Below are 25794 nucleotides of genomic sequence, written 5' to 3'. Positions count from 1 at the left end.
ATGTCTATTTACTGTTTTAATAAAATGATCTCGATTTTCTCTTGAAACTTCCAACATTATAGAAAGCAAAGAAAACCATTCCTTCACACATTTACTACTAAAACATTTTCCTAATCAACAATACATATACAGTGCCATGCAAAAGTATTGGATACATTACATTTTTCTTCATAACTTTAATTAGGGTTCAAGATTTTACCTAAAATTTGGTCAGTATATTCCTATTACTATTCTAACTAATATTTGGGGTAGTAATTACAAAATTAAAGTTTAGAAAATTTATATTAAAGGAAAAATATAAATTAACAAACGCAAATTATTGGATATATTGATTTAATATTTAGTTGCATAGCCAAATACACATTTATATATATATATTTATATATATATATATATAAATATACATTTATATATATATAAATACACATTTATATATATATACATTTATATATGTATATACATTTATATGTATACACATATATATATACATTTATATATATATATATACACATTTATATATATATAATACATTTATATATATATATATAAATATATATATACATTTATATAGATATATACATTTATATATATATACATTTATATATATATATAAATACACATATATAATACATTTATATATAAATATATATATACATTTATATATATACATTTATATATATAAATACACATATATAATACATTTATATATATAAATATATATATACATTTATATACATTTATACATTTATACATTTATATATATATACATTTATATATAAATATATAAATACACATATATATACATTTATATATATATAAATACACATACATTTATATATATATATAAATACACATTTATATATATACATTTATATATACATACACATATATATATACACATATATATATATATACACATTTATATATATATACACATTTATATATATATACGCATTTATATATATATACGCATTTATATATATATATGCATTTATATATATACACACATTTATATATATATATTTATATGTATCTATATATTTTTGTATATATATATATTTATATATATATACATATATATACATATATATATATATATATATATATATATATATATATATATATATATATATATATATATATATATACACACAATTAAAAACAATTTTTATAATGCAATATGCCTGAGGATGATGGAAGTACTTCTATCGAAGAGCACTCACCAAAGAAACTTATGGAATCAACTTAAACAATTTTAAGAAAAACACAAAAAAATTATTCGTAGCTTAGAGAAAGTGAAATAGAAAAATTCCGTGCTTTTTAATAACACTTGTCTCAATATTAAAAATTGCATACAATCATTCTTCATAGAATAATATTTGCTACTGGAACAGTAGCAGAAACTCGCAATGGAGTGAGCGACCAACAGATGATATTGTTGGTTGGAATAAGCAGCTTACCTTGCAGACATGTATATAATTAAGTTTATCAGATGTTTTAACCTGTTGGATATTTTATTCCAGTATCCAGATAAACCACTAAATAAAATTAAAAAAATAAATGCAATAAGTAAGTAAATATATATTATAAAAATATAAATGACTAAATAAAACAAAATAAATAATTATATATATAAAACAAATGAACAATTAAAAGAAAAAATAGATAAATAATAATAAATAATTATATATTTAAAACAAATGAACAATTAAAAGAAAAATAGATAAATAATAATAAATAATTATATATTTAAAACAAATGAACAATTAAAAGAAAAAATAAATAAATAATAATAAATAATTATATATTTAAAACAAATGAACAATTAAAAGAAAAATAGATAAATAATAATAAATAATTATATATTTAAAACAAATGAACAATTAAAAGAAAAAATAAATAAATAATAATAAATAATTATATATTTAAAACAAATGAACAATTAAAAGAAAAATAGATAAATAATAATAAATAATTATATATTTAAAACAAATGAACAATTAAAAGAAAAAAAAATAAATAATAATAAATAATTATATATTTAAAACAAATGAACAATTAAAAGAAAAAATAAATAAATAATAATAAATAATTATATATTTAAAACAAATGAACAATTAAAAGAAAAATAGATAAATAATAATAAATAATTATATATTTAAAACAAATGAACAATTAAAAGAAAAAAAAAAATAATAATAAATAATTATATATTTAAAACAAATGAACAATTAAAAGAAAAAATAAATAAATAATAATAAATAATTATATATTTAAAACAAATGAACAATTAAAAGAAAAATAGATAAATAATAATAAATAATTATATATTTAAAACAAATGAACAATTAAAAGAAAAAATAAATAAATAATAATAAATAATTATATATTTAAAACAAATGAACAATTAAAAGAAAAAATAAATAAATAATAATAAATAATTATATATTTAAAACAAATGAACAATTAAAAGAAAAATAGATAAATAATAATAAATAATTATATATTTAAAACAAATGAACAATTAAAAGAAAAAATAAATAAATAATAATAAATAATTATATATTTAAAACAAATGAACAATTAAAAGAAAAATAGATAAATAATAATAAATAATTATATATTTAAAACAAATGAACAATTAAAAGAAAAAATAAATAAATAATAATAAATAATTATATATTTAAAACAAATGAACAATTAAAAGAAAAAATAAATAAATAATAATAAATAATTATATATTTAAAACAAATGAACAATTAAAAGAAAAATAGATAAATAATAATAAATAATTATATATTTAAAACAAATGAACAATTAAAAGAAAAAATAAATAAATAATAATAAATAATTATATATTTAAAACAAATGAACAATTAAAAGAAAAATAGATAAATAATAATAAATAATTATATATTTAAAACAAATGAACAATTAAAAGAAAAAAAAATAAATAATAATAAATAATTATATATTTAAAACAAATGAACAATTAAAAGAAAAATAGATAAATAATAATAAATAATTATATATTTAAAACAAATGAACAATTAAAAGAAAAAATAAATAAATAATAATAAATAATTATATATTTAAAACAAATGAACAATTAAAAGAAAAATAGATAAATAATAATAAATAATTATATATTTAAAACAAATGAACAATTAAAAGAAAAAATAAATAAATAATAATAAATAATTATATATTTAAAACAAATGAACAATTAAAAGAAAAATAGATAAATAATAATAAATAATTATATATTTAAAACAAATGAACAATTAAAAGAAAAAATAGATAAATAATGATAAATAATTATATATTTAAAACAAATGAACAATTAAAAGAAAAAATAGATAAATAATAATAAATAAGAAAAAATAAAATAAAATAAAAGTTCTCGTACAGATCTGTTATCTTCCTCTATTGCTCTTTTTTTGCTTGATTGGTATTTTCGTTGATCCAACTTCACTATTCAGTGCAATACAAATTTTGTATATAACACGACTGCATTCTCCCAACCGCTGATCAAATTTGCCGGCGAAAATTCTGGGTTGTTTTATCTCACCCACTGGTCCAATTACTTGAATATCCTTTGCACTGGCGTTTGCGTCGTGGCCTTGATTTTCCGATGTCTTATCTGTTATAATAGAGCGCTGTGTATGAGTCATTAGATGAGTAGCATATCTCATTTTATTCCAACGAATGTTTATTCCTTTGCAGGTATTATATTTCAGTCCACAGATGCATAGAAATTTCATAGGTTATTCTTTGATCATTATCCGTTGTTCAGTCTGTGTCGTTTTCCAATAATTCAAGTTTGATCCATCATCTTCTTTTGGTGGATATTGAGGGATTTTCTTGCACTTTTGTGCATAGCTTATGTTTTATGAACTTGCTGGCCCAACGAGTTTATTCGGTCTTTCCCAACATCTCCTGTCTTTCCAGGTGTCGCTGGTCTATTCCCAGTTGCCATTTAGTTGATTCCTGAAAATCAACGGACTAGCCATGTCTCTATAGAATAATATTTGCTAGGGGAACAAGAGCAGAAACTCGCAATGAAGAAACGAACGACCAACAGAAGATATTGTCGTTTGGGAGAAACAGCTTACCTTGAAGATATGTATATAATCAAGTTTATCAGATGGTTTTAACTTGTGGGATATTTCATTCCAATCTCCAGATAATGAAAAGCCCAACTCTCCCTCTAGATTGTATATAATAAAGTTTATTGTTTTTTTTTTCTTTGTGGGGTAATCCATTCCGGTATACAGATAATTTCAGGTCGTCAGAAGAGAATACGCACCATTTTTTTATTTTTTGTTTGTATCCTCCCCACCTCTTCACTGATCTGAGGCCCTATTATCTGAATTGCATTTAACTGAACTCTTCAATAGACTAAACACTAGACAATTAATGATTTCAGTGTTTCGCGCCTCGATCAACGGCCCAGTCTCACGTGACGTTCAAAAGTTAAACGACTGCATTTCACACACTTGCCGAGTTAAAACGCGCTCGTATAAGAAATACGAGGTTGTAAAAACGAACAACTCCACTAGCACTAACGTGGACGCCTTCACATAAAACTAACACGAAAAAAATGTAAATTAGTTTTGCATATCGTAATATTAAACTGCCTCCGTTTAATTTACTTCCTCATAAAATTATTTAAAAAAACTTGACTAATTTTCATTAAAAATATGCTAAAAATAGATCACAACATATTTCTCACATAAAATTATAACTCAGTCAAAGGTATCTTTCCAACATTTCTCAACATAATTGTGGTTAGAAGCAAGAAAGAGAAGTCTTACCGTGGGTGCTCAGCGAGTGAGTTCAGGCGAAGGAAAGGAAGAACAAACATGGCGGCCAGCATTTTTATTTCGTCCGTTCTCGCATAATCTCGTGTGTGCTTGAAGATGGAACCTATAAAACAATGTTCATTTCTGGGTGCTGTGAGATGATTCCCGATCAGCCAGGAGAGAAGGCAACGAGAGAGAGAGGGAGAGAGAGAAGAGACAGAGGACTGTAGCGATAATCTTACTTGAACATTCCGGTTGTGTATTTGAGGTGAAACCCCCCCCCCCCCATTTTACATCAAGCTATTTCGGCAATGGCCAACGCAGGCTTAAGCAACGTGATTAAGCCTTTTAATGGCGACGGTGATGTGGTGGTGTGGCTTAAAAAAGTGGACCTTGTAGCAAGGATTCAGAAGCTGGATGATGTGGCCGCAGAAATACCACTGTTTCTGGAAGGGGATGCACTGGCCCTCTATTTGGAGCTCAGTGAGTGGGAACAGGGTGATGCAGACGCTATCAAGGGTCGACTGATCGAAGCTTTCACAGAGGGGCCTTTCGAGGCCTTTAATAAGTTGAAAGAGAAGAGGTGGACTGGTGAATCTGTGGATGTCTATGCGAATGAGATAAGGAGATTGGTTGAGTTGTTGGGCATTAGGGGACATGCCACGAATCACGTAGTCAAGATGACTTTTGTTACCGGGTTCCCGGAAGAAATATCGAAAAGGTTGCAGCAGGTACCGGGAGTGGAGACGGTGGATGTGAGTGAGCTGCTTAGAACTGCAAAAATCTTGGTGAGCACCCAGCCCACGGAGCCTGGAGGAATGACAGCAACGGTACAGCAGGATGTGGGAAGGGATCTGCCAAACCCGGGGATTGCATGCTTCGAATGCGGGGGACCACACATGAGAAGAGACTGCAGGAAGTTCTTGCAATGGACAGTGTGTTACAAATGCAATCGAAGAGGCCATTTAGCGGTAAAATGCACAAGTTCGGGAAACTGGCGAGGGGAGGCCGACGCGCCAGCGGCCGCCCCGATTCAAGAATAGAGGCGCACCCGCAGCAGATGCCCAAACAGAAGATTGCGGTGGAAGGACGGGAAGTTATGGCCCTGATTGACACTGGCTGCATCACTACCATGATGCACACTACCCTGGTCGGAAGATGGAAAGGGAAGGGTGAAGTAGTGGCATTCGATGGGTCGCGAGTGAAGTATCGAGGGAGGAAGACCGTCACTATTGATATTGCTGAACGTCGGATGAGGTCCATGCAATTGTCACTGATCGCCTGGTGCCTGGCGTCCAAGCCATCATTGGAATGGATGTTATATGCCGCCTTGGAGGTGTTACCATCACATGTGACAATGTGAGGTTCGGACTAGCTGAGTGCGCGGTGACGGAGAACGCCCCCAGAGGGATCAACAAGGCCGGGGAGGAAAGAAAATTGTCGATCAAAGATCAGGACTTCCGAGCCGAATTCGACGGAGAGCGGTGGACGGTGGAGTGGGCATGTAAACATCAAGTGCCATCGCTGACAAACAGGGTGGCGTGCTACACAAATTCGCTTAGAGGAGGGGCGAGAAAGGAGTTTGAGCAGGAAGTCGACCGATGGATTGAGGAGGGGATACTGATGCCTTGGACGGATGATGTGGAGTCGGGCATTTTGCCGTTGATGGCCGTTCTGCAAACAACTAAAGGGAAAGTAAGACCGGTCCTGGATTTCCAAGAGCTGAACGGCAATGTTAAGTGCCATACGGGAGGTGACACCGTAGATGTGTGCAGTGAGACCATTAGGGAATGGAGGCAGATGAATGGCGCATCTACGTTGGTAGATCTAAAATCTGCCTATTTGCAACTCCATGTTGCCAAGAAGCTCTGGAAATATCAGTTAGTCAAGTACAAAGGCAAAACCTACTGCCTTACGCGAGTGGGGTTCGGGTTAAATTCGGCACCCAAGATTATGTCAACTATCCTCAGGAAGATTCTGGAGACAATGGGAAAGGGAGATGGGGTAGTGAGCTCATACATAGACGACATTCTGGTGAATGAAACTGTGGTAACTGCCAAGGAGGTGGTGGCTCATTTGAAGAGGTTCGGGTTGGTCGCCAAAGAGCCGGAAAAATTAGACGGAGGGGCTGCTTTGGGCCTAAAACTGAAACGAGGTGCATCAGGCGGCCTAGAGTTTCACAGGGGAAACGAGATCCCACAACTGAAGCAGGAGCTCAACAGACGTGAACTTTTCCATATGCGGAAAGTTGATCGGACATTACCCCATTGCTAGCTGGCTTAGACCAGCATGCAGCTACATAAAGAGACATGCCAAAGGATGAGGATGGAATGATAAGGTGGGAGAAAGAATGGTCGCCATGATGGAAGAGCTCCTGAAAGAAGCAGAACGGCAAGACCCAGTCCGGGGAACCTGGAACATACCGTGAACATTGGATGGAGTCATGTGGTGCGATGCGAGCAGCATTGCAACAGGGGTCGTTTTAGAAATTGGAGGAGTAGTTGCAGAAGATGCAGCCTGGTTGAGGAAAAAGAATGACGTCAGCCACATCAATGTGGCGGAATTAGACGCGACAATAAAAGGAGTCAATCTGGCCTTGAAATGGGGGCTACGTGACATCTGCATCAAAACAGACTCTGCCACGGTGTTTGCTTGGCTAAAGTCTCTCATTTCAAGCGAAAAAAGGTTAAAAACGAAAGTTACTGCGGAGATGTTAGTGAAGCGCAGGCTTGGGGTGCTGGCTGAGCTGATGCAAGAGTTTTGTTTGAAGCTTCGCGTAGACATGGTGGCTTCTGAAAAGAACCGAGCAGATGCTCTCACGAGAGTGAAGAAGAGTTGGCTGTTGCCAAAGAAAGATGTTGTTGCTGCATCGGATCTAGATGATGTTGGCGTGCGAGAACTGCACAATTTGCACCATATGGGGGTAGAGAGGACTTGGTACTTAGTGAAAAAAGTGGACCCGAGGATCACCAAGGAGCAGGTGAGGCAAGTGGTCAGGACATGCGACAGATGTCAGTCGATTGATCCTGCTCCAAGCACGCATGAAGCTGGCCAATTGGAGGTGAGTGGGACCTGGAAGAGACTGGCATGCGATGTCACCCATTACAGGGGTGGACTTTACCTTACCATGATTGACTGTGGGCCCGAGCGATTTGCCCTATGGAAGAAGCTATGTGGATGAACAGGCAATGAAATAGTGGCAATCCTTGATGAGGTGTTTTTGGAGCGAGGCCCTGTGGAAGAGTTGTTAACCGACAACGGGACTGCGTTCAAGTCAGTTCTCTCTTAAAGAAGTTAATGACATTTTTCTAATATGCTACACTGTGTCAATAAAAGAAAGTAAACTCTTGATTCGCACCAAAACGTTTGCTTGCATGAATCCAACAGTAGCACATATATGACCCAACAGTGACTTGCACAGTAACATTGATACGACCCAACGGTGACTTTTATTGTTTATAAAAGAGTCATCACTTATCAAAGCCACTTGAAAATAATGATTAATGAATGTAAAATGGTAGTGTAGTAATCGTTAATGGTATAATTTGAATAGAATTTGATTATTTAAGGGGACAGTTCCACAAGAACTTTTTTATATTTGACTTGAAGGCTACAGTATTGTAGTTGATCGGGAAATAGGCTAACAGAACAGTGTTCCACGTGCAGTTCTAGGAAAGAAGCTTTGTTCATGGAATCTGTGTTTAGATTTAGGCACATACAGAGAGTGGGGAAAATTATAATGGTTGTTGAAAGTCGAGCATTTTTTGTCAAAGTTCGGCAAGGGAGATTGGACCTCAAACGAACAGTTGCCATGAAAACAACAATAGGCTTACAATGTATCTTCTGTGGAAAAGAGGTTGCAGAGAAGAAGAAAGGGCATCACATACTAGGTTTTGAAACCAGTTTTTAACTCTATCAAAGTAGGGTAAAATCCGTCGAGCTGCTCCTGCCCAGATGTGGCAACAGTAATCCATTTTACGACACACTTGGCTCTTATACAAATAGAGGATTGCATCAGCAGTAAGATATCTACTTGAGCGATAGAATGATCCAAACATTTTTCCAGCGATCTTGGCCACAGATTTCTATTCCATTTCAGATCAGGAGTTAAGGTCAGTCCCAGAAGCTTGTCAAGACATGGAGCTTCCCCAAGATCGAAAGCCATTCATTTCAATTGAGGCTTAATGGGGTTCAGAACAATTATGAAGAAAAGAGACTCAAACAATAATGCCAATACGACTCAACGTAGGCTTGAACAGAAATGTTGATAATAATAAACGCCAACATGACCAAAGAGCAACCTGCAAAGTCACTGCTAAATGACTCAGGTGTCATCTCTATATATCTCTTGGTGAGTGCATACTGGTATTTCGAGAGGTGTCTGGTGAAAACACGAACACACAGTCTCTGGCACTTTTATGCATGCCCGTAACAGACACAACAAAATAAATAAATTTACAAGAATTGTACTAAAAGTAAAGCCTCCGATTGTTGTTAATTCAAAATGTTAAAGGGCTACGAAGACAGGAGTAATACCATTAAAACTAGCGGCCTTTTGTACTCCAGAATTTATTCTTATACATTGTCACCACGATTCTCAGTGCACTTTTTCTAGCCTATTTTGATGCTTCAGTCATAAAAGCCTCTCTCATAAGCATTAGTTTAATAGTATTAGCATACATCCGAATAGCTGAGTGATTAAGATATCTAACTGACAGTATGAAGATTGCTATTAAAATAAACTTTCCTTAATATGATGTTGCATATGATGATATCCTACAGGTTAACCTGGATAACCCTGCTAGTATAACAAAACATGAGACACCTGGTTGTTTCGTGCTCACTTTTGTTGCTTGTGAGCAGATTTGTTTTTGTTATTAGAGAAAAATCTCAGTGATACATTGAAACGAAAACAAACATATCCTGTGAAATAGAAAAAATATGTTTTCATGCACTTTAAGCAAACAAAAGGATTTAACAAAAATATGACAACCTTGAAATATATTTACATTAATACATACCAGAAAGCTTAATTTGGCGTAATAAAATAATTTTTTGCTTTTTTGTTGAAATTTTGGAAGAATATGGTTGATAAACATCCTCAGTTTCTTTATTCATTATTTTTTGTCGTTTGAAATAAGGAAAATGTCCTCTGAGTTATAATTTTTTCTTCTTCTTCTTCTTCTTCTTCTTCTTCTTCTTCTGCTCTCTCTCAATTTCCACTATTCTTTATTCTCTCTTTCTCTCTCTCTCTCTCTCTTTATCCGATTGTTGCATCGCTATAAGCAAGAAAAAATCCTCCTCACACTTCTCTTTCTTCACACAATTCCTCACTTTCCCAAACCCCTTCTGCCCATCTTAACACATCCATCTTTACAACATTTACTTTCATCATAACCGATTCTTCGACAAGTTAAAATACATGAGAGTCCATCATATAATTATTGATTTAATCCATATTTGAACAAAAAATCTTTTTAATTCACACAAAAAAAAAGAAAAAAAAAAAAACAACAAATGCTACTAATCATTCAGGTCTTTCATTTTATTAGAATGTCTCATAAAAAAGTTATTTTTTTAAAAATTTCAATTCAATAAATTTGGCAGAAAAACAAAACAAGCATGTTTCAGTTGCTATATAAAGACAGACAGGTAGAAATTTACACAAAGTATGATACAGTCGGGTTAAGGTTAGTATAATACAGTAGCTATATTTTGCCTTAAATTGCTGCATTATTGATATACTACATTAGCTGAAAGTTTATACTAAGGTTCAGGGATTCTGATTGAGAAAGCAGGCTTATGTCAGTTCAATTGAAACCGACGGTGATGCATTTTCTCATAATGCCTGCATAGACCTCTTTCTGATGCATTAATGAATAGCAGGTCGTAAAGACGATCAGAATGACCACTGATTGGATTGTAGGTCAAAATAAGATTACCGCTTAAATACAGGTACTGAAAAGAGAAAAAGTTAGCAGTTATATAGATTTATTTTTCCATACAAAGAAATGTCCTTGCTAGGTGATTTGGTTACACACTGACCAATCAGTTTGTAGGATGCATTGATTTTATTTGTTCCTTCTCCATTGGGAATCGTAGTCAGTCAGCAGAGAGAATCCCGAAAGCAACAAGGAATGACGCCCCTTTTCTCTCTTCTGCCCCTGTTCACTGAATGCTCAAGCATCAACTATATTTGCCGGGGGGATAACTGTTGACAGACTGGAACCCAAAGAACTTTTTAACTCTTCACTTCTTAACTTAGTCATTGTCTAACTCCCTTCCCCTTGTACCAAATGATGCACGTAATTAAATAAATCTTTTCGTTTTTGTTATAAAAATGAAATAATAGCAGAAACCGTTCCCATACCCGGATGGTTTTGGTTCTCTGTCCATTGTTGATGCCAGTTCAGTTGCCTTGAAGCACCGCTCTTGTAGCAGAACAAATGAAATGGAACACATACATCAAATCTGTTGCCAAGGTTGCCGGAAAAATGGTGTGTTCCTTCTATCGATCCAGTAGATATCTTACTGATGATGGAATTCTCTACCTATATAAAAGCCAAGTACGTCCAAGGATGGAGTACTGTTGCCACACCTGGGCAGGAGCTGCTAAAAAGGACTTATCCTGCTTTGATAGAGTCCAAAATCGACCTTGTAGCCTCGTAGGGGATGCCCTTTTCTCTTCCCTGCAACCTCTTTTTCACAGAAGAGATGGTGTGAGTCTGTTTCTGCTTTATTGTTATTTTCATGGCAAGTGCTCGTCTGAGCTCCAATCTATAGTCCCTCCTTTCTAAAGTTTCACAAGAAACACTCATCTAGCAGAAAACACTATCAATAATTTCCCCCACTCTTTATCTGTGCATAAACCTAAACGTAGATTCCATGAACAAAGTTTCTTTCTTAGAACCGCACGTCTGTGGAATTGTCTTCCGTTTGCCTGCTTTTCAACTAACTACAATTCGATTGTCTTCAAGTCCAACGTAAACAAGTTCTTGAGGAGCTGTTCCACTTAACAAATTTACCAAGTTTCCGTTACTACTGATTACTATAATGTCCAAATGACTACTGTACACTCTTTAACCCTTATCCTCGAGTGGCTTTGATAAGTGGTGATGCCTATGTAAAAAAAAATTTAAAAAAATGAATCAGTAATAATTATAATTCAATCAAATCTTTATAATGTTTTAAAGACCACAAATTATTTTAACAAACCTGCTGTATTAATATGCCATGGTCCAGGTGCCGGCATATTAATGTTTTTTTTTCTTTTATAAATAACTAGCGGGGGGGGGGTACCCGGCGTTTCCCGGATGTTTAGAGGTGTGAGTGCTCGGGCGGGGGTGGGGGTGTAATCCAAACAAAAGAATAAGCAAAGTAAATATTTTTAAATATTAAATATTTTTTGTTTGTTTAAATATTATATATAAAAAAGATGTTAAAACTTAAAAAAATCGGAAAAAACACAAAAAAACTAACGTAATGCAAACGAACGATGTTAAAATTTCTTAAAATCGGAAAAACAAAAACAAAAAAAGAAAACGCGAATGTGATGGACCCCCCTCCCCAGAAAAACAAACGTTAGAACTTTTTAAAAAAATCTAAAAAATAAAAACAAAAAAAAACGTGAAAAATGGCTTGAATAACCCTGTTTCAATATTAAAATTTAAAAAAAATCGAAAAAAAAAAGACATCTCACACCAAGATTCGAACTTAAAACCTTTATATAATGATGCCGACCTCTAATCAAGTGAACTAAGATGACGTTGACGAAATTGGGTCGGTTTTTTAAATATTTAAACTAAATCATGTTCTGACGTCATTTGTGCATGCGTAGAAGCCAACGTCATGAGAAGACGGTTTTTGCTACACGCTCCCTGTACAAAACTGATGATTTTAGGGTGAAGGAATTAATGTTTTTGGCCAATTTTTCAATATTTGTCGGGCGAAAGTTCGAGATTTAAAATGATACTTATGTAGCGAAAATCCGTGGCCCGTGTCGAAAGTTTTTGTGAGACATACACACACACACACACACACACACACACACACACACACACACACACACACACACACACACACAAACATTTTCGCTTTTATATATATAGATAGCTGTAAATACTTTTCAGGTCACTAACACTAAATGATTTCCTAATACAAAGTTGAAATCCCTATTTACTTGCCTGCCCATGAGGATAAAGTAAGACACAAAGTCAGTTTATAATGTGGGAAAAACTTCAGCTCCCCAGAAAGGTATATTCTGGAGTAGAACAAAAATAATAATTGCCTCAGTCTAGAAGGGTTTCCTCTTTACCGACCAAGGATAGAAAAGATAAAGTGTAGTATATAAATTTGCTGTAAGAAACATTCAAATAGATTTGGTCTTGGTTCATTTCCCAGAGGGAGAATTACTTCAAGACAATCCTCCCTACTTCTCTGGCTGAGTGTCGCAAGTATACTCGTGGGCAGCTGAAGATCTGGACAACATGCATCAAGGAGAATTGACCGATATTTCAAGTTCACAGGTGGTCGGTCTTTGAAGGAGAACTTGCAATCCGTTAGTCGTTTCATGTGATCTTTTTCAGAACCACTATACATGACCCCACCCCATAGTTTTGGATGTAGTGCAGGCCAGGGAAAAAGCCGGTCTGATCTGAGGGAATGATCTTGCAGCAACAGCACTGCATACGCTCTGCTCCAAACTTCAGAAGTTTTAATGCCCTCGTTTCCTGAAACGGGCTTCTCCTGTATATGTGCATGAAAACTGTATTTTTTATGCTTCATGTCAAATGACAACCGGTTACCTGAATAATAATTTGTGTAATAATTTAGGTAATAATTTGTATTATAACTTGTATAATAACCTGTATAATAGCTAGTATACTAGCTTGCAAAATAACTTGCATAATAACTTGGGAGTTAATAGTATTTTACTAATATATAGAGAATAACAAATAATTATAAAGCCAGAAAATAGAATGTTATCAATTAAAATGGCTGACTGTTTTTGTAAGAAACTGAAATGCATTCCGAAGGGTTTAATATACTAAATAAATAAAGTTAAGTACTTATAAAATAAAAATGATTTAATATAATTTGGACTGTATTATTGACCATTAATTTGTTTATTTACTTGCATTTTTATCACTTCTTCCCATGTTTTTTTTTCTGGCCATTTCTCTGTCAACTGATCTAACCTAAGACCTTTCATAATCATATTCTGTTTAATGTTTGTTTTACATGCCAGCTAGTGTTGGACAGTTTTAAGAAATTGACTTCAAACTAATCTATCTATGTCCAACTTTTTATTTACCCTTCATTTTCTCAAATTTAAGCTTACCAGTAACTCTCATGTTTTCCTTGGCCTTCACTTGCCAACTAGATCCCCACCTTATTTTTTTTACAAGGGAGTCACCACTTATCAAGGCACGAAGACCATGTGAAGATAAGGGTTTATGACTGCAAAGTGGCCATTGAGACAACAGCGTAATGGTCATTTGTGGTGGAAAGTAGGTAGAATTTTATTAAGGAGGTGGCTTAACAAGAATTTGTTTACATTGACCTTGAAGACGATTATGTTGTATTTAGCTAGAAAGCAAGCAGCACAACAGAATTCCACAGGCAGGCAGTTCTAGGATAGAAGTTTTGTTCATGGAACTTCCGCTTAGATTTAGGCACACATAGAGAGTGGGAGAAATTGTTGATAGTGGTTGTAGCTAGATGAGTGCTTGTTGTGAATGTTTTGCAGGGGAGAGACCTTAGATTGAAGCTCAGATGAACACTTGCCAGGAAAATAATGGTAAAACAAAGATAGACTCGCAACATCTCTTCTGTAGGAAAGAGGTTGCAGAAAGGAGAAAAGGACATCACCTACTAGGTTTTGAAGCTGGTTTTGAACTCTGTCAAGGCAGGATGGGTGTTCCGAGAAGCTTTGAGCAGCTCTGAGCAGTTCCTCCCCAGATGTAACAGCATTCTATTTTAAGGCATATTTAGCTCTTATACAATTATATATTGTGTAGGGAGTGAGATACCTTCTTGTGTGGTAGAATGATGCAAGCATTTTTCCAGCAACGTTAGCAACAGATTTGATGTAAGTCTTCTATTTCAGGTCAGGAATGAAGGTCACTCCTAGAAACGAAGCAGCATGCTTCTTCAAGACAAGCGCCATTCATTTCAATTAGGATCAAGTGAGAATCAGAGTGTTGGTTATGTAAACATAGAATTTTGGTTCTTAACTGTTCTTCATCCACTAATGAAAGAACCCTCATCCATTCTTTCATCATCATATCTCGTTCTGTTTAACATTCTGGCAAGTGTTGGACAGCTTTTTATACATTACCTTCCAAACCAAACAGTCTTTGGCCTTGATCTCTCTCTTGATCACTCTCTCTTGATCACTTTCTCTCATGTTTTCCTTAGCTTCCACTGCCAACAGACGCTGCTTGCTATCTGAACTGTCTACTTCTACTGACTCCAGCATGTTCAACATTTGTTGTAATACTTTCTGTTGTATTAGTAAATATTCCTCTCACACACAAAACTATCATGTTGGCCAACATTTACATAATCATCTTTGGTTTAATGTTCATTTTACATGATGTCGTGTTTTGGGCGACTTTTACGAACTGACTTCCAAACTAACCTATTTCTGAACAGGTCTTTATTTATCCCCCCTTTCCTCAAGTCCATTCTTATCACCTCTCATGTTTTCCTTGACCAACTGACCTTTCTAGCACAACTGTTTTATATCTACTAACGCAAGCATTCTACCACCATCATCACCATTTTAATAATAATAATAATAATAATAATAATAATAATAATAAAAATAAAATTCATGTTCATAAAACCTTTTTGTTTCTCTTTCAGAAATTGATTCCAGTGTAGTGTCCGAAGAGGCAGCTGCTCATTCCTGTCACAATGGCTAAGCCATTTGAATTCCAATGGTGCATCCCTGTGCCAGAATACCTCCTCAAGGGGGCCATGTTTGACCGATGGGATGAAGTAAGCAGCTCTATTTTAACATTTTTTGCATTAAAATGTTGTTTTTTTTCATATACATGATTAATTTTGTTGTTTTGTAATTGCATGTTCAGTTTGAATAATTTATATAAAAAAATGATCACAGTAAAAACACAAAGGCATGAGAGAAGAGCAGTAGATTGAGAGAGGAGGAATCAAAATGGAGAGAGGGGGGAGGGGTTAGTAGAAAAGGAAAGAAGTAAGAATACAAAGGGTTTTACTAGAAAGAAGTGAAAGGAGCTCTATAAGGGAGCAATAATAAGAAAAGAAGAATGAGACGGGTAGCGAGAAGAGAGGGCAGTAGGAAGAGGAGGGGCAGAGAAAAGGAAGATTGGAAAGGAGTGAGAAAAGCTGTGAGAAGAAATGGAAAGAGAGGACAAGAAAGGAGAGGGGAGCGGTGTATAAAGTCAAACAGTGAAAACGATATAAGGGCAACGGTAAGAAGGCAAGGAGAAAAAGAAAATGAAAGGGTATACATGAAGGGGAGAAAGAAAGTGAGAAGCAAGAGAAGATCGGAATAGAGGGTGAAAAGGGATGAAGAAAAAAAAGGAGAGAGAGAAGAAAGAGGTGTAGGAAGAAAATAAAGTAAGGGGAAGTAAAAAGATAACATAAAACAATGGAGCGTGCATGGTCCCCCCCCCCGTGAGTGCACAGTGAACGAGGCCTAAAAAAAATGACAAAGTTCAGCATCCCCTTCCCCCATATAGCCCCAAAGTCCCCAAATGAACAAACTGTGCAGTTTTAGGCCTTAACATATGTAAAATTTGAGTTCTGCACCATGCAAAAAAAGAAATGACTAAGTCTGTGACCCCCCCCCCATTTAGCCCCAAAAGTTCCAAACACCATAACATGATTTAACTTTATTTGAGTTCAGCACCAAGCAAAACTGCTAAATAGATATACCCAGAAAATTTTGAACAAATATGGTAAAATAGTCCAAAAAAATGGAGTGTTTTTATTAGCCCTAAAAGAGCCCATGGGGCACACCCAAGAATTATCATGAAGTATAGACAATCAAAATTAGTAGTTATTGAGAAAAGTGCGGACAGACGAACGGATTAATTGACAAGGGCGAATTTACAGGTCCACCCTCCCTTTGTCGGGGAACCATAAAACGAAAAAAAAAAAAATACTGAAATATTAAAATGGTAAACCAGAGCAATCCTGACTCAAGTCTACAGAAACGGTGTTCAGTCAAAATCAGTTCCTAATATTAAAGGTTTCCTGTCTTGTGGTTTACCTAGTGTTGTACTAAGTTTTATTGATTAATTTATTTGTTAAATGGTGAAGGTACAGAATAAGTAACAAAACCCACCACCACCACCACCTACACTCAGAATGTTTTTCTAAATAATCTTCTGCAGTTTACTGACCGTGCTGAAATAACGGTATTATTTAGTAATCTATTCTTAACATGAAAAGAGATGGGTTTCATAACTATTCTGTACTTTCACCTAACAACTTAATAAATAAATGAATACATTTTGGAAATTGTAACTTGTGCCAGAAAATAAATTATGAATGAAGTTTAATATCAGAAACTCAATCTGACCGAACACAATTTGCTGCAGACTTTGAATCGGGGATTCTCCTAGCTTGCCAGTAAACAGAAAAAAAAATGGTGGGGGGGGGGGACACGGAAAATATCTAAAAGAAAGTAAAAAAATGTGAAAAAGAAATCAAAAAGAAATAAAGTAAAACTGAGATAAAAAGAAAAATATATTCACATTAAAATTTCCTCTTCCTTTTTTTTCCTCTTTTCCAACTGCAATTCACCTTGAAGCACTTGCTGATTAACAATAGCAGAAACTGTTCCCGTACCCAGATGGTCTTGGTTCTCTGTCCATTGTTGATGCCAGTTCAGTTGCCTTGAAGCACTGCTCTCGTAGCAGAACAATCTAAAAAAGTATTCCAACATTGCACACCTATTTTTGCCTTTTGTTTGACGGTCGCGGGCCTCAGGCTGTGTCTGTGCTGATAACCGCATCAGGCGACAATAGTTTTCCTGAGCTGTTTGTGACCACTACAAGATGGCTGTGGAAAGAGTTGCATCTCTGTCTCTTACCCGCCTTGACCTGGGAAAAACTCAGGTGCCGTTTCATTCAACGAAGGTATTTGTTATGCAAGAGATCTGTTGCTTCCGTTCCAGATGTTGACATCACATCTGCTTAAACCTTCATCTGTTGTTTGAAAAGACGAAATGAATGAATGTGCTCTTCCAGTTTTATACATTCATTTGTTTGCTCGTTCTCTATGCGAATGAACATGGTGCCAACCAGTTGTGATAAAGGTAACGAATCAGATGTAACTTTGCAATGAAACTATGATAGGGTGCATAAAAGGTGACACAAGTTCTATAATAATTAATTCATAAGACAATTTCATGTGCATATGCGTGTGATTTTCTCGCAATTATATGACTTATGTATTGAATTAATATTTTTTCTATTCATTACTAACTGGCCCTGCTTGTCACTGTTGGTTTTCGATTGACTTCTTAATTGGTCGCATTTGGACCTTAGAATTTACCATTCATTCCCAAAATTCTCAATAACTACTCATTACATTTTTCTAAAATTTTGCATGAAGTTACAACTACCAAAGAGAGGAAATGTAACATTCTCAGATTTTAATAAAAATTCTGGTTGCATCTCCAGGGGGGGGGGTCAAAAGTGGTCAAAATGGCCCAAAACAACACTTTTCGGGCATAGAATCTTTTCTGACGATTAGATTTTGCTAAAAATTACCCTAAAGCAATATCACATTGATATACATCTGGAAACATAATATTTGACCCTGGGAAAATTCTGGGGCTTGAGCCTCAGGGGGTCGTAAGGATGAAAAATGCACCTTTTGGGCCTAATCTTTATTTTTCTCCTAAAATTCAAGGCATCAGTCAGGAGACCATATAGTTTTTGGCTTGTTACAGCTTGAAATCATTGAAACGAAACTAATTAATAACATTAGGAAAAAGATTATTTCTTTTTTGTAATTCTTTATACTTTACCAATTTTCTTTGGAATCATGTTTCTATTTACTTGTCTGCTCATGTGGGCAAAGTTAGACCCAAAGTCAGTTTTTGATGTGGGGGAAAAATCCAGTTCCTCAAAAAAGGCCTACTGGATTGAAACAAAAAATAATATTGGATTTAATCACATCTTTTGAAAGCATTATTTCGTAAGATTAAATTTGACGATTCTAGAAAATCAAGTCAAAGAATTATTTTTTTAAACTATTATTTTTTCTAAGACTTTTGGCGACATCCACCGTTATCAAAGAAAACTTTGTTATTTTCTTTTGCTAAGAGTTGGAAGAGTGTTTAGCATTGGAAGAAAGTCACCGGTACACATGCTCGTATTTTATAGACCTAAGGGGAGATAACTCGTGCATGCATCCGATTAGTCCAAAGGGAAGGACATAAATGTCACCTCTATATTTCGTTTCTTTTTTTTTTTTTTTTCTCATTTGGTTGGTGCTTTTAAGTCTAGTGGGGGGGGGGGATCTGTACAGGAAAAAAATTGATGTTTTTTTGTTTACATGGTACCAAATGTCCCAGAAAAAAAATAAAAATATAAAAAATGATTTTTCATTTAATAAAAAAATTATACAGCAATAGTTTTTCTACAATTTTCAAATTCAAACTTACAAAATAATCTTTTTAAAAGATTTGACAAACTCCTTCGATTCAATTTTCATGGCAAGCAAATCTGATATGACTTTGATACAACCATCAACGAGATTGGACGTATAATTTCTTTTCCTCTTGATCCTCCATTTTATCACAAACATAGCAACACCAACAAAATGAGGGGAAAAAATTATAAAACTCTTCTTTGATAAGGGCGAATGCCACTGATAGTCTCACAAAAACATTTTTTAAAATGATTCTTCATTTTATAAAAAACTAGCCTAGGTGCCTGGATGTTTGGAGGTGTGTGTTGAGCAAAAAAATAAAAAATAAAGGCAGGCTTGAACCCATACTGCAAAGGAGGAAAAGAAAAAGAAAAAAAAAACCTTGATGTTTTTGCTGTTGTGCCCATCACCAACCCTGAAGTGACGAAGATTTAAATTGAGGCTAGTAAATCGAAAAGAGTGGATGGGTTTTGAAAATATCAGCAAAAAGAGCGACTCCTCCCTGTAGAAAAGTGCCCAGTTGAGGGTGAAGAAATTAATGTCTTAAGCCAATTTTTCGATATTTGTCGTCCTAAGGGTCGAGCTTCAAAACGATACCGATCTTGTAAAACCCACCACCTCTATCATACATACATACATGATGATTGCAACGTCTTGTCAGACGAGTGCCACTCCCTCAGACATTTAAAATCCATGAGTCCAAATGCCTGAGGGAGTATCTATACAAAGATGATGTTACAGAGTCTTAGCTTTGTACGACAGCTAAGTCTCTCTCTCGGTTCAAAATGTTGAGATCCAGCAACAAGCAAGAGCAAGATAGCCAGCAACAAATTAAACTGCAGACCAGCTTAATGCGGGTACCGGTCTCCCGCTTTATGGTTTTTTAAATCAGAGATTTGCTTCTCCTAGAAAGGTTGCCTTCACCACGGCTTACGGGAGCCCTCTCTACCCCAATACACATATACACATACATGATGATTGCAACGTCTTGTCAGACGAGTGCCACTCCCTCAGACATTTAAAATCCATGACCCCAAATGTCTGAGGGAGTATCTATACAAATATGATGTTACAGAGTCTTAGCTTTGTATGACAGCTAAGTCTCTCTCTCGGTTCAAAATGTTGAGATCCAGCAACAAGCAAGAGCAAGATAGCCAGCAACTAATTAAACTGCAGACCAGCTTAATGCGGGTACTGGTCTTCCGCTTTATGGTTTTTTAAATCAGAGATTTGCTTCTCCTAGAAAGGTTGCCTTCACCACGGCTTACGGGAGCCCTCTCTACCCCAATACACATATACACACACACACAAATATACACGGTGCTAGTTGGCCGTTGACCCAGAAAAAGAGTTCATTCGCCCTTTGGAAGGTCTTGTTTTTAATCCTTCAGGGAGACTAGCTGCCCTCCTCACCAAACAAGTCTAGTGGGGGAACCAGTTTAGTCGCCGGTGACCCGACCATGAGGCAGGTAGTACTGGGTTACATGGTACCAGTAGCATATGACATGACCTGACATAAACATACATACATACATACATACATACATGCATTTAAACAGACAAGTGAAATTTATATTATAAATTACACAGAATTACTTGGTTTTCTGGAAGTTTCAAATTTAAAAGATAAAAATTTACTTCTGTCTAGAAGGATCCCTCCTTCTATGATCAAGGACAGAAAAAACGAAGTGCAGTATCAGAACAGATACCTTACTTTACTCCTAGCTAGCGAAAAGCTGCAAGAAAGGATGTCCTGTTTTTTCTGTAAATCTTTTTCTCATGTCATTTGCTTTAATCTGCCCACATTTTGTTCTGTCTGAATTATTTGCTTTAAATGTGACTACAATCCTTGCAAGTGGGAGAAGGTCATATACGATTCTTAGTTTTAAAAAAGTTTGCTTTTTTTTCTAACCAGTCATAATATATGAGCCCTTGTTGAGGAAGGCGAGGATCCAAAAGTGGACATGTCGCACGAATTGAGTAGGCTGTGAGCAAACACGGTTGGTATTATCTGCAGAGGTCATGGCTGAAAACAGGGAGACATTCCGGAAAACCTGTTCTTCTTGTTTTGTAGGGTAAACTTTCATTTTAATAAAATAAAAAAGAGAAAGAGAAATAACACTTTATTGAGCAAGAGAAGCAATTAGAAAATGCAGATATAAGAACATACACCTACTCAAAGTTAAAATAAAAAAAATAGTAATAATAAAAGGGAGAAAAAAAAAGAGGGAAGAGTAGGAAAAGTGAAGAGAATAGGAAATGGGGAGTGACAGGTGCTGGTTATGATTTTTAAGTACTAAAGTATTGAAGATCAACCAGAAAGTCAGTCCGAAAAGTTATACTAGTATTACTGGTGACATAAAACTGTTATGTTTGTAGAATAATATTTGCTTTTTTATAACACTTGTCTCAATATTAAACACTGGAGACAATCATTCTTCATAGAATAATATTTGTGAAGGAAACAGTAGTAGAAACTCGCAATGAAACAAGCGACCAACAGAAGATATTGTTGTTTGGAATAAACAGCTAACGTTGCAGACATGCATATAATTAAGTTATCAGATGTTTTAACTTATGGGATATTTTATTCCGGTCTCCAGATCAACCATTAAATAAAATAATAATAATAAAAAAAATGCAATAAGTAAGTAAACATATATCATAAAATATAAGTGACCAAATAAAACTACATAAATAATAGTTTTGCATTTAAAACAAATGAACAATTAAAAGAAAAAATAAATAAATATCAATAAATAAGAAAAAATAATATAAAACAAAATAATTATATATTTAAAACAAATGAACAATTAAAAGAAAAAATAGATAAATAATAATAAATAATTATATATTTAAAACAAATGAACAATTAAAAGAAAAAATAAATAAATAATAATAAATAATAATAAATAATAATAAATAAGAAAAAATAATAATAAATAAATAATAAATAAGAAAAAATAGAATAAAAGTTCTCGTACAGATCTGTTATCTTCCTCTATTGACCTTTTTTTGCTTAATTGGTATTTTCATTGATCCAACTTCACTATTCAGTGCAATACAAATTTTGTATATAACACGACTGCATTCTCCCAACCGCTGATCATATTTGCCGGTTGAAATTCTGGGTTGTTTTATCTCACCCACTGACCCACTGTTTTTAACTTGTGTGGCATTTCATTCCAGTTTCTAGATAATGTTGGGGAATCAGAAGAGAATATGCACTATTTCGGAGCCTAACTCTCCCTGTAGACTTGTATATAATAAAGTTTGTTGTTGTTTTTTTCTTGTGGGGTAATCCATTCCAGTTTACATATAATGTTGGTTTGTCAGGAGAGAATATGCACTATTTCGAGGTCTAACTCACACGGCATTTTGTGTATTCCACTCCTCACTGATCTGAAGCCCTATTATCTGAATACCCTTTAACTGAACTGTTTAACTGACTCAAAACTGGATGTTTAATGATTTAAGTGTCTCCCACCTCGCCTTGATCAACGGCCAAGTGTCTCGCATGGCGTCCAGAAGTTCAACATCTTCGTTTCACACACTCGCTGAGTTAAGACGCGCCCATATCCCCATATTGCAAAGAAAGAAGAAAAATAAACTAAATAAATGTAATAATTAAATAAATATATACCATAAAAATATACAAATAAAATTAAATAAAAAATGTATATAAAATAAATAAATAATTACAAAAAAATATACATAAATAATAATAAATGAGAAACAAAATTACTCTCACAGGTTTCATCTTTCTCTATTGTCCTTTTTCCTTGACTGGTATTTTCGTCGATCCCTTTTCACTATACAATGCAATAAAAATATTATATATAGCATGGCCACATTCTTGCAATCGTTGATCATAGTTGCCGATGGAAATTCTGGGTTGTTTTATCTCACAATTGCTTGGATATCCTCGCACTGTGGTTTGCGTTCTGGCCTTCATATTCCAACGTCTTATCTGTTATAACAAAGCACTGCATATGAGTCATTAGATGAATAGCACATCCATTTTGTTTATTTCTGGAATTATATTTCAGTCCACAAATGCATAGAAATTTCATTATCCGTTGTTCTGTCTGTGTTGTTTTCCAATAGCTCCTTTTTGATCCACCATCTTCCCTCTTTTTGGTCAATATTGAAGGCATTTTCTTGCATTTTTGTATGTAGCATATATTTTATGAATTCCACATTGCTGGCCTGATGAGTTCAGTTGATCTTTCTCAACATCTCCTGTCTTAATACTATTATTACTGGTGACATAGAACTGTTATCTTTGTAGATGTAATCAATAACGCATAAAATTGACTTATTTGATTCTTGTGTATATATCATAGAGCTTCACTATAAACTTGAGAACATAATTCTGTCTTCATCTAGTCTTTCAGCTGTTAAGAGCAACATACCAGTCTCAACTTGCAATCAGCCCATCTCTTTAATGGTAGTTCTGTTGTTGATCTTTTCTTTATGTAAATAAAGTCATATATTGCTACGATGTGCAGACCGTTTCAATCATAACTGATCTCATCAGGCAAGAAAATTTTAAAATTAAAAAGGTTCAAGACCATTTTCAATTTTAGAGAAGAGAAAATATACTTTGTCATGACTGGTGTGAGGCAAGGTTAATGTTCTTATGGATTTAAATTTAATTAAATTTACATAAAGAAAAATAAAAAACTATAATTTGCTCTCTTTGATTGAGCACTATCAACAACCCTTGTTGAAATTCAATTATTCTTAATTTTCTGGATATCTTTCAACCTGGAGTATATATATATATATATATATATATATATATATATATATATATATATATATATATATATATATATATATATATATATATACTCCAGGTTGAAAGATATCCAGAAAATTAAGAATAATTGAATTTCAACAAGGGTTGTTGATAGTGCTCAATCAAAGAGAGCAAATTATAGTTTTTTATTTTTCTTTATGTAAATTTAATTAAATTTATATATATAATATATATATATATATATATATATATATATATATATATATATATATATATATATATATATATATAATCTCGAGAAAACAACAATAAACAAAATGTTAATATTTATGTATGATATATCTTCCTCTGCCACCAACAAGTTTTTGTGGTCCCAGTTTTGAATTTGTTAGAATCAGCTATGCTGATGAACCATAAAACGGTGAAACACGTGTCCTTGGATCATTATATATAAATTCCTTTTTTACTATTTCATGCATATATGCACATAATATTATGAGGTGATATAATATATTATGTGTGCATATTGTCAGTATTTAATTCAACAATATTCAATATATGAGTAGAGCGTAGTATTAATACAAAAATATATCTATGGTAAGTAAGCTACACAGAAACACGTATATTTCATTTCCACAGAAAATCTTAAGGCTAAATACTTTTCCATGTTTATCTATAATATAAAAGCAAAAATGTGTGTTAGTATGTCCGGCAAAGGCTTTTTTCAGGAGAAGGAGGCGCTCAGCAGAGTTACCATTTCTTAAAACTTTTCATATACTACCTAGATTATAATATCTCTGATTTCTATCTTTTATTTGAGCGACTTTTATTTTATAAAATTCCCGCTATTCTGTCATCTCATGTTTGTTCGTTTTTTTTCATATAAATAAAGCGAAAGTATTCAAAGAAATTGCGTTTCCCTGGCACTCTTGTCAGGGACGTCCAGAAAGCAATGAACTTTGATCCATATCGTGTCAGACAACTGCTATTCATTTGGACATTCCCCTTTTTATGGGGAGCTCGTTTTCCCCAACATCTTGGGAAAACAAACAAATATGCAGAAACTGGCTTGCAGCCAAAGATATATGCATGATTTCATTCCCCTACAGCATGATGTTTGACCTCGTTAAATTTATGCACCTGTGTGAACTCATTCACTTAAATTTTTAATCGTTTAATTTCAGCCAAACATTCTCACTTCCCGGCCATCTTAGCCTCACGATAACATATCAATTTTTCTTTCACTTTCTTTTCCGCCTTCGCCTCAAGGCTTCAGGTTCCAGCCTGCCTGCCTACTACAACTTTATTTTTCTTTTTTCCTACACACACCCACACACACCGACAAACGTTCGGGCAGCACCGGGCACCCCTGCTAGTATAAAATAAATTCTTGTGAAAGCGCTCAACTACTTGAGATGCTATGTATTACTATTTGATATATATATATATATATATATATATATATATATATATGTATGTATATATATATATATGTATGTATATATATATATATGTATGTATATATATATATGTATGTATATATATATGTATATATATATATGTATGTAT

The 25794-nt window shown here is 33.9% G+C and overlaps 1 protein-coding gene across 12 annotated transcripts in view; it reads left to right on the top strand.

Moving 5' to 3' along the window:
• LOC145256191 (1-phosphatidylinositol 4,5-bisphosphate phosphodiesterase beta-4-like) overlaps window positions 1-25794 on the top strand; it is a 521907-nt gene that overhangs the window by 273847 nt on the left and 222266 nt on the right. For all 12 annotated transcript variants that reach the window (XM_080114792.1, XM_080114794.1, XM_080114783.1 and 9 more), the window contains one exon: window positions 15675-15809. In XM_080114792.1, the coding sequence (XP_079970918.1) occupies window positions 15726-15809 (84 nt within the window). In that variant the 5' untranslated portion in view covers window positions 15675-15725. The remainder of the gene's footprint in view (window positions 1-15674; window positions 15810-25794) is intronic.

Source organism: Euprymna scolopes, chromosome 32, assembly GCF_053919585.1.
Source record: "Euprymna scolopes isolate OS-2025 chromosome 32, ASM5391958v1, whole genome shotgun sequence".
Taxonomy (NCBI): Eukaryota; Metazoa; Mollusca; class Cephalopoda; order Sepiida; family Sepiolidae; genus Euprymna; species Euprymna scolopes.
The sequence above is the reverse complement of the archived record's forward strand: the minus strand, read 5'-3'. Positions and strand labels throughout refer to the sequence as shown.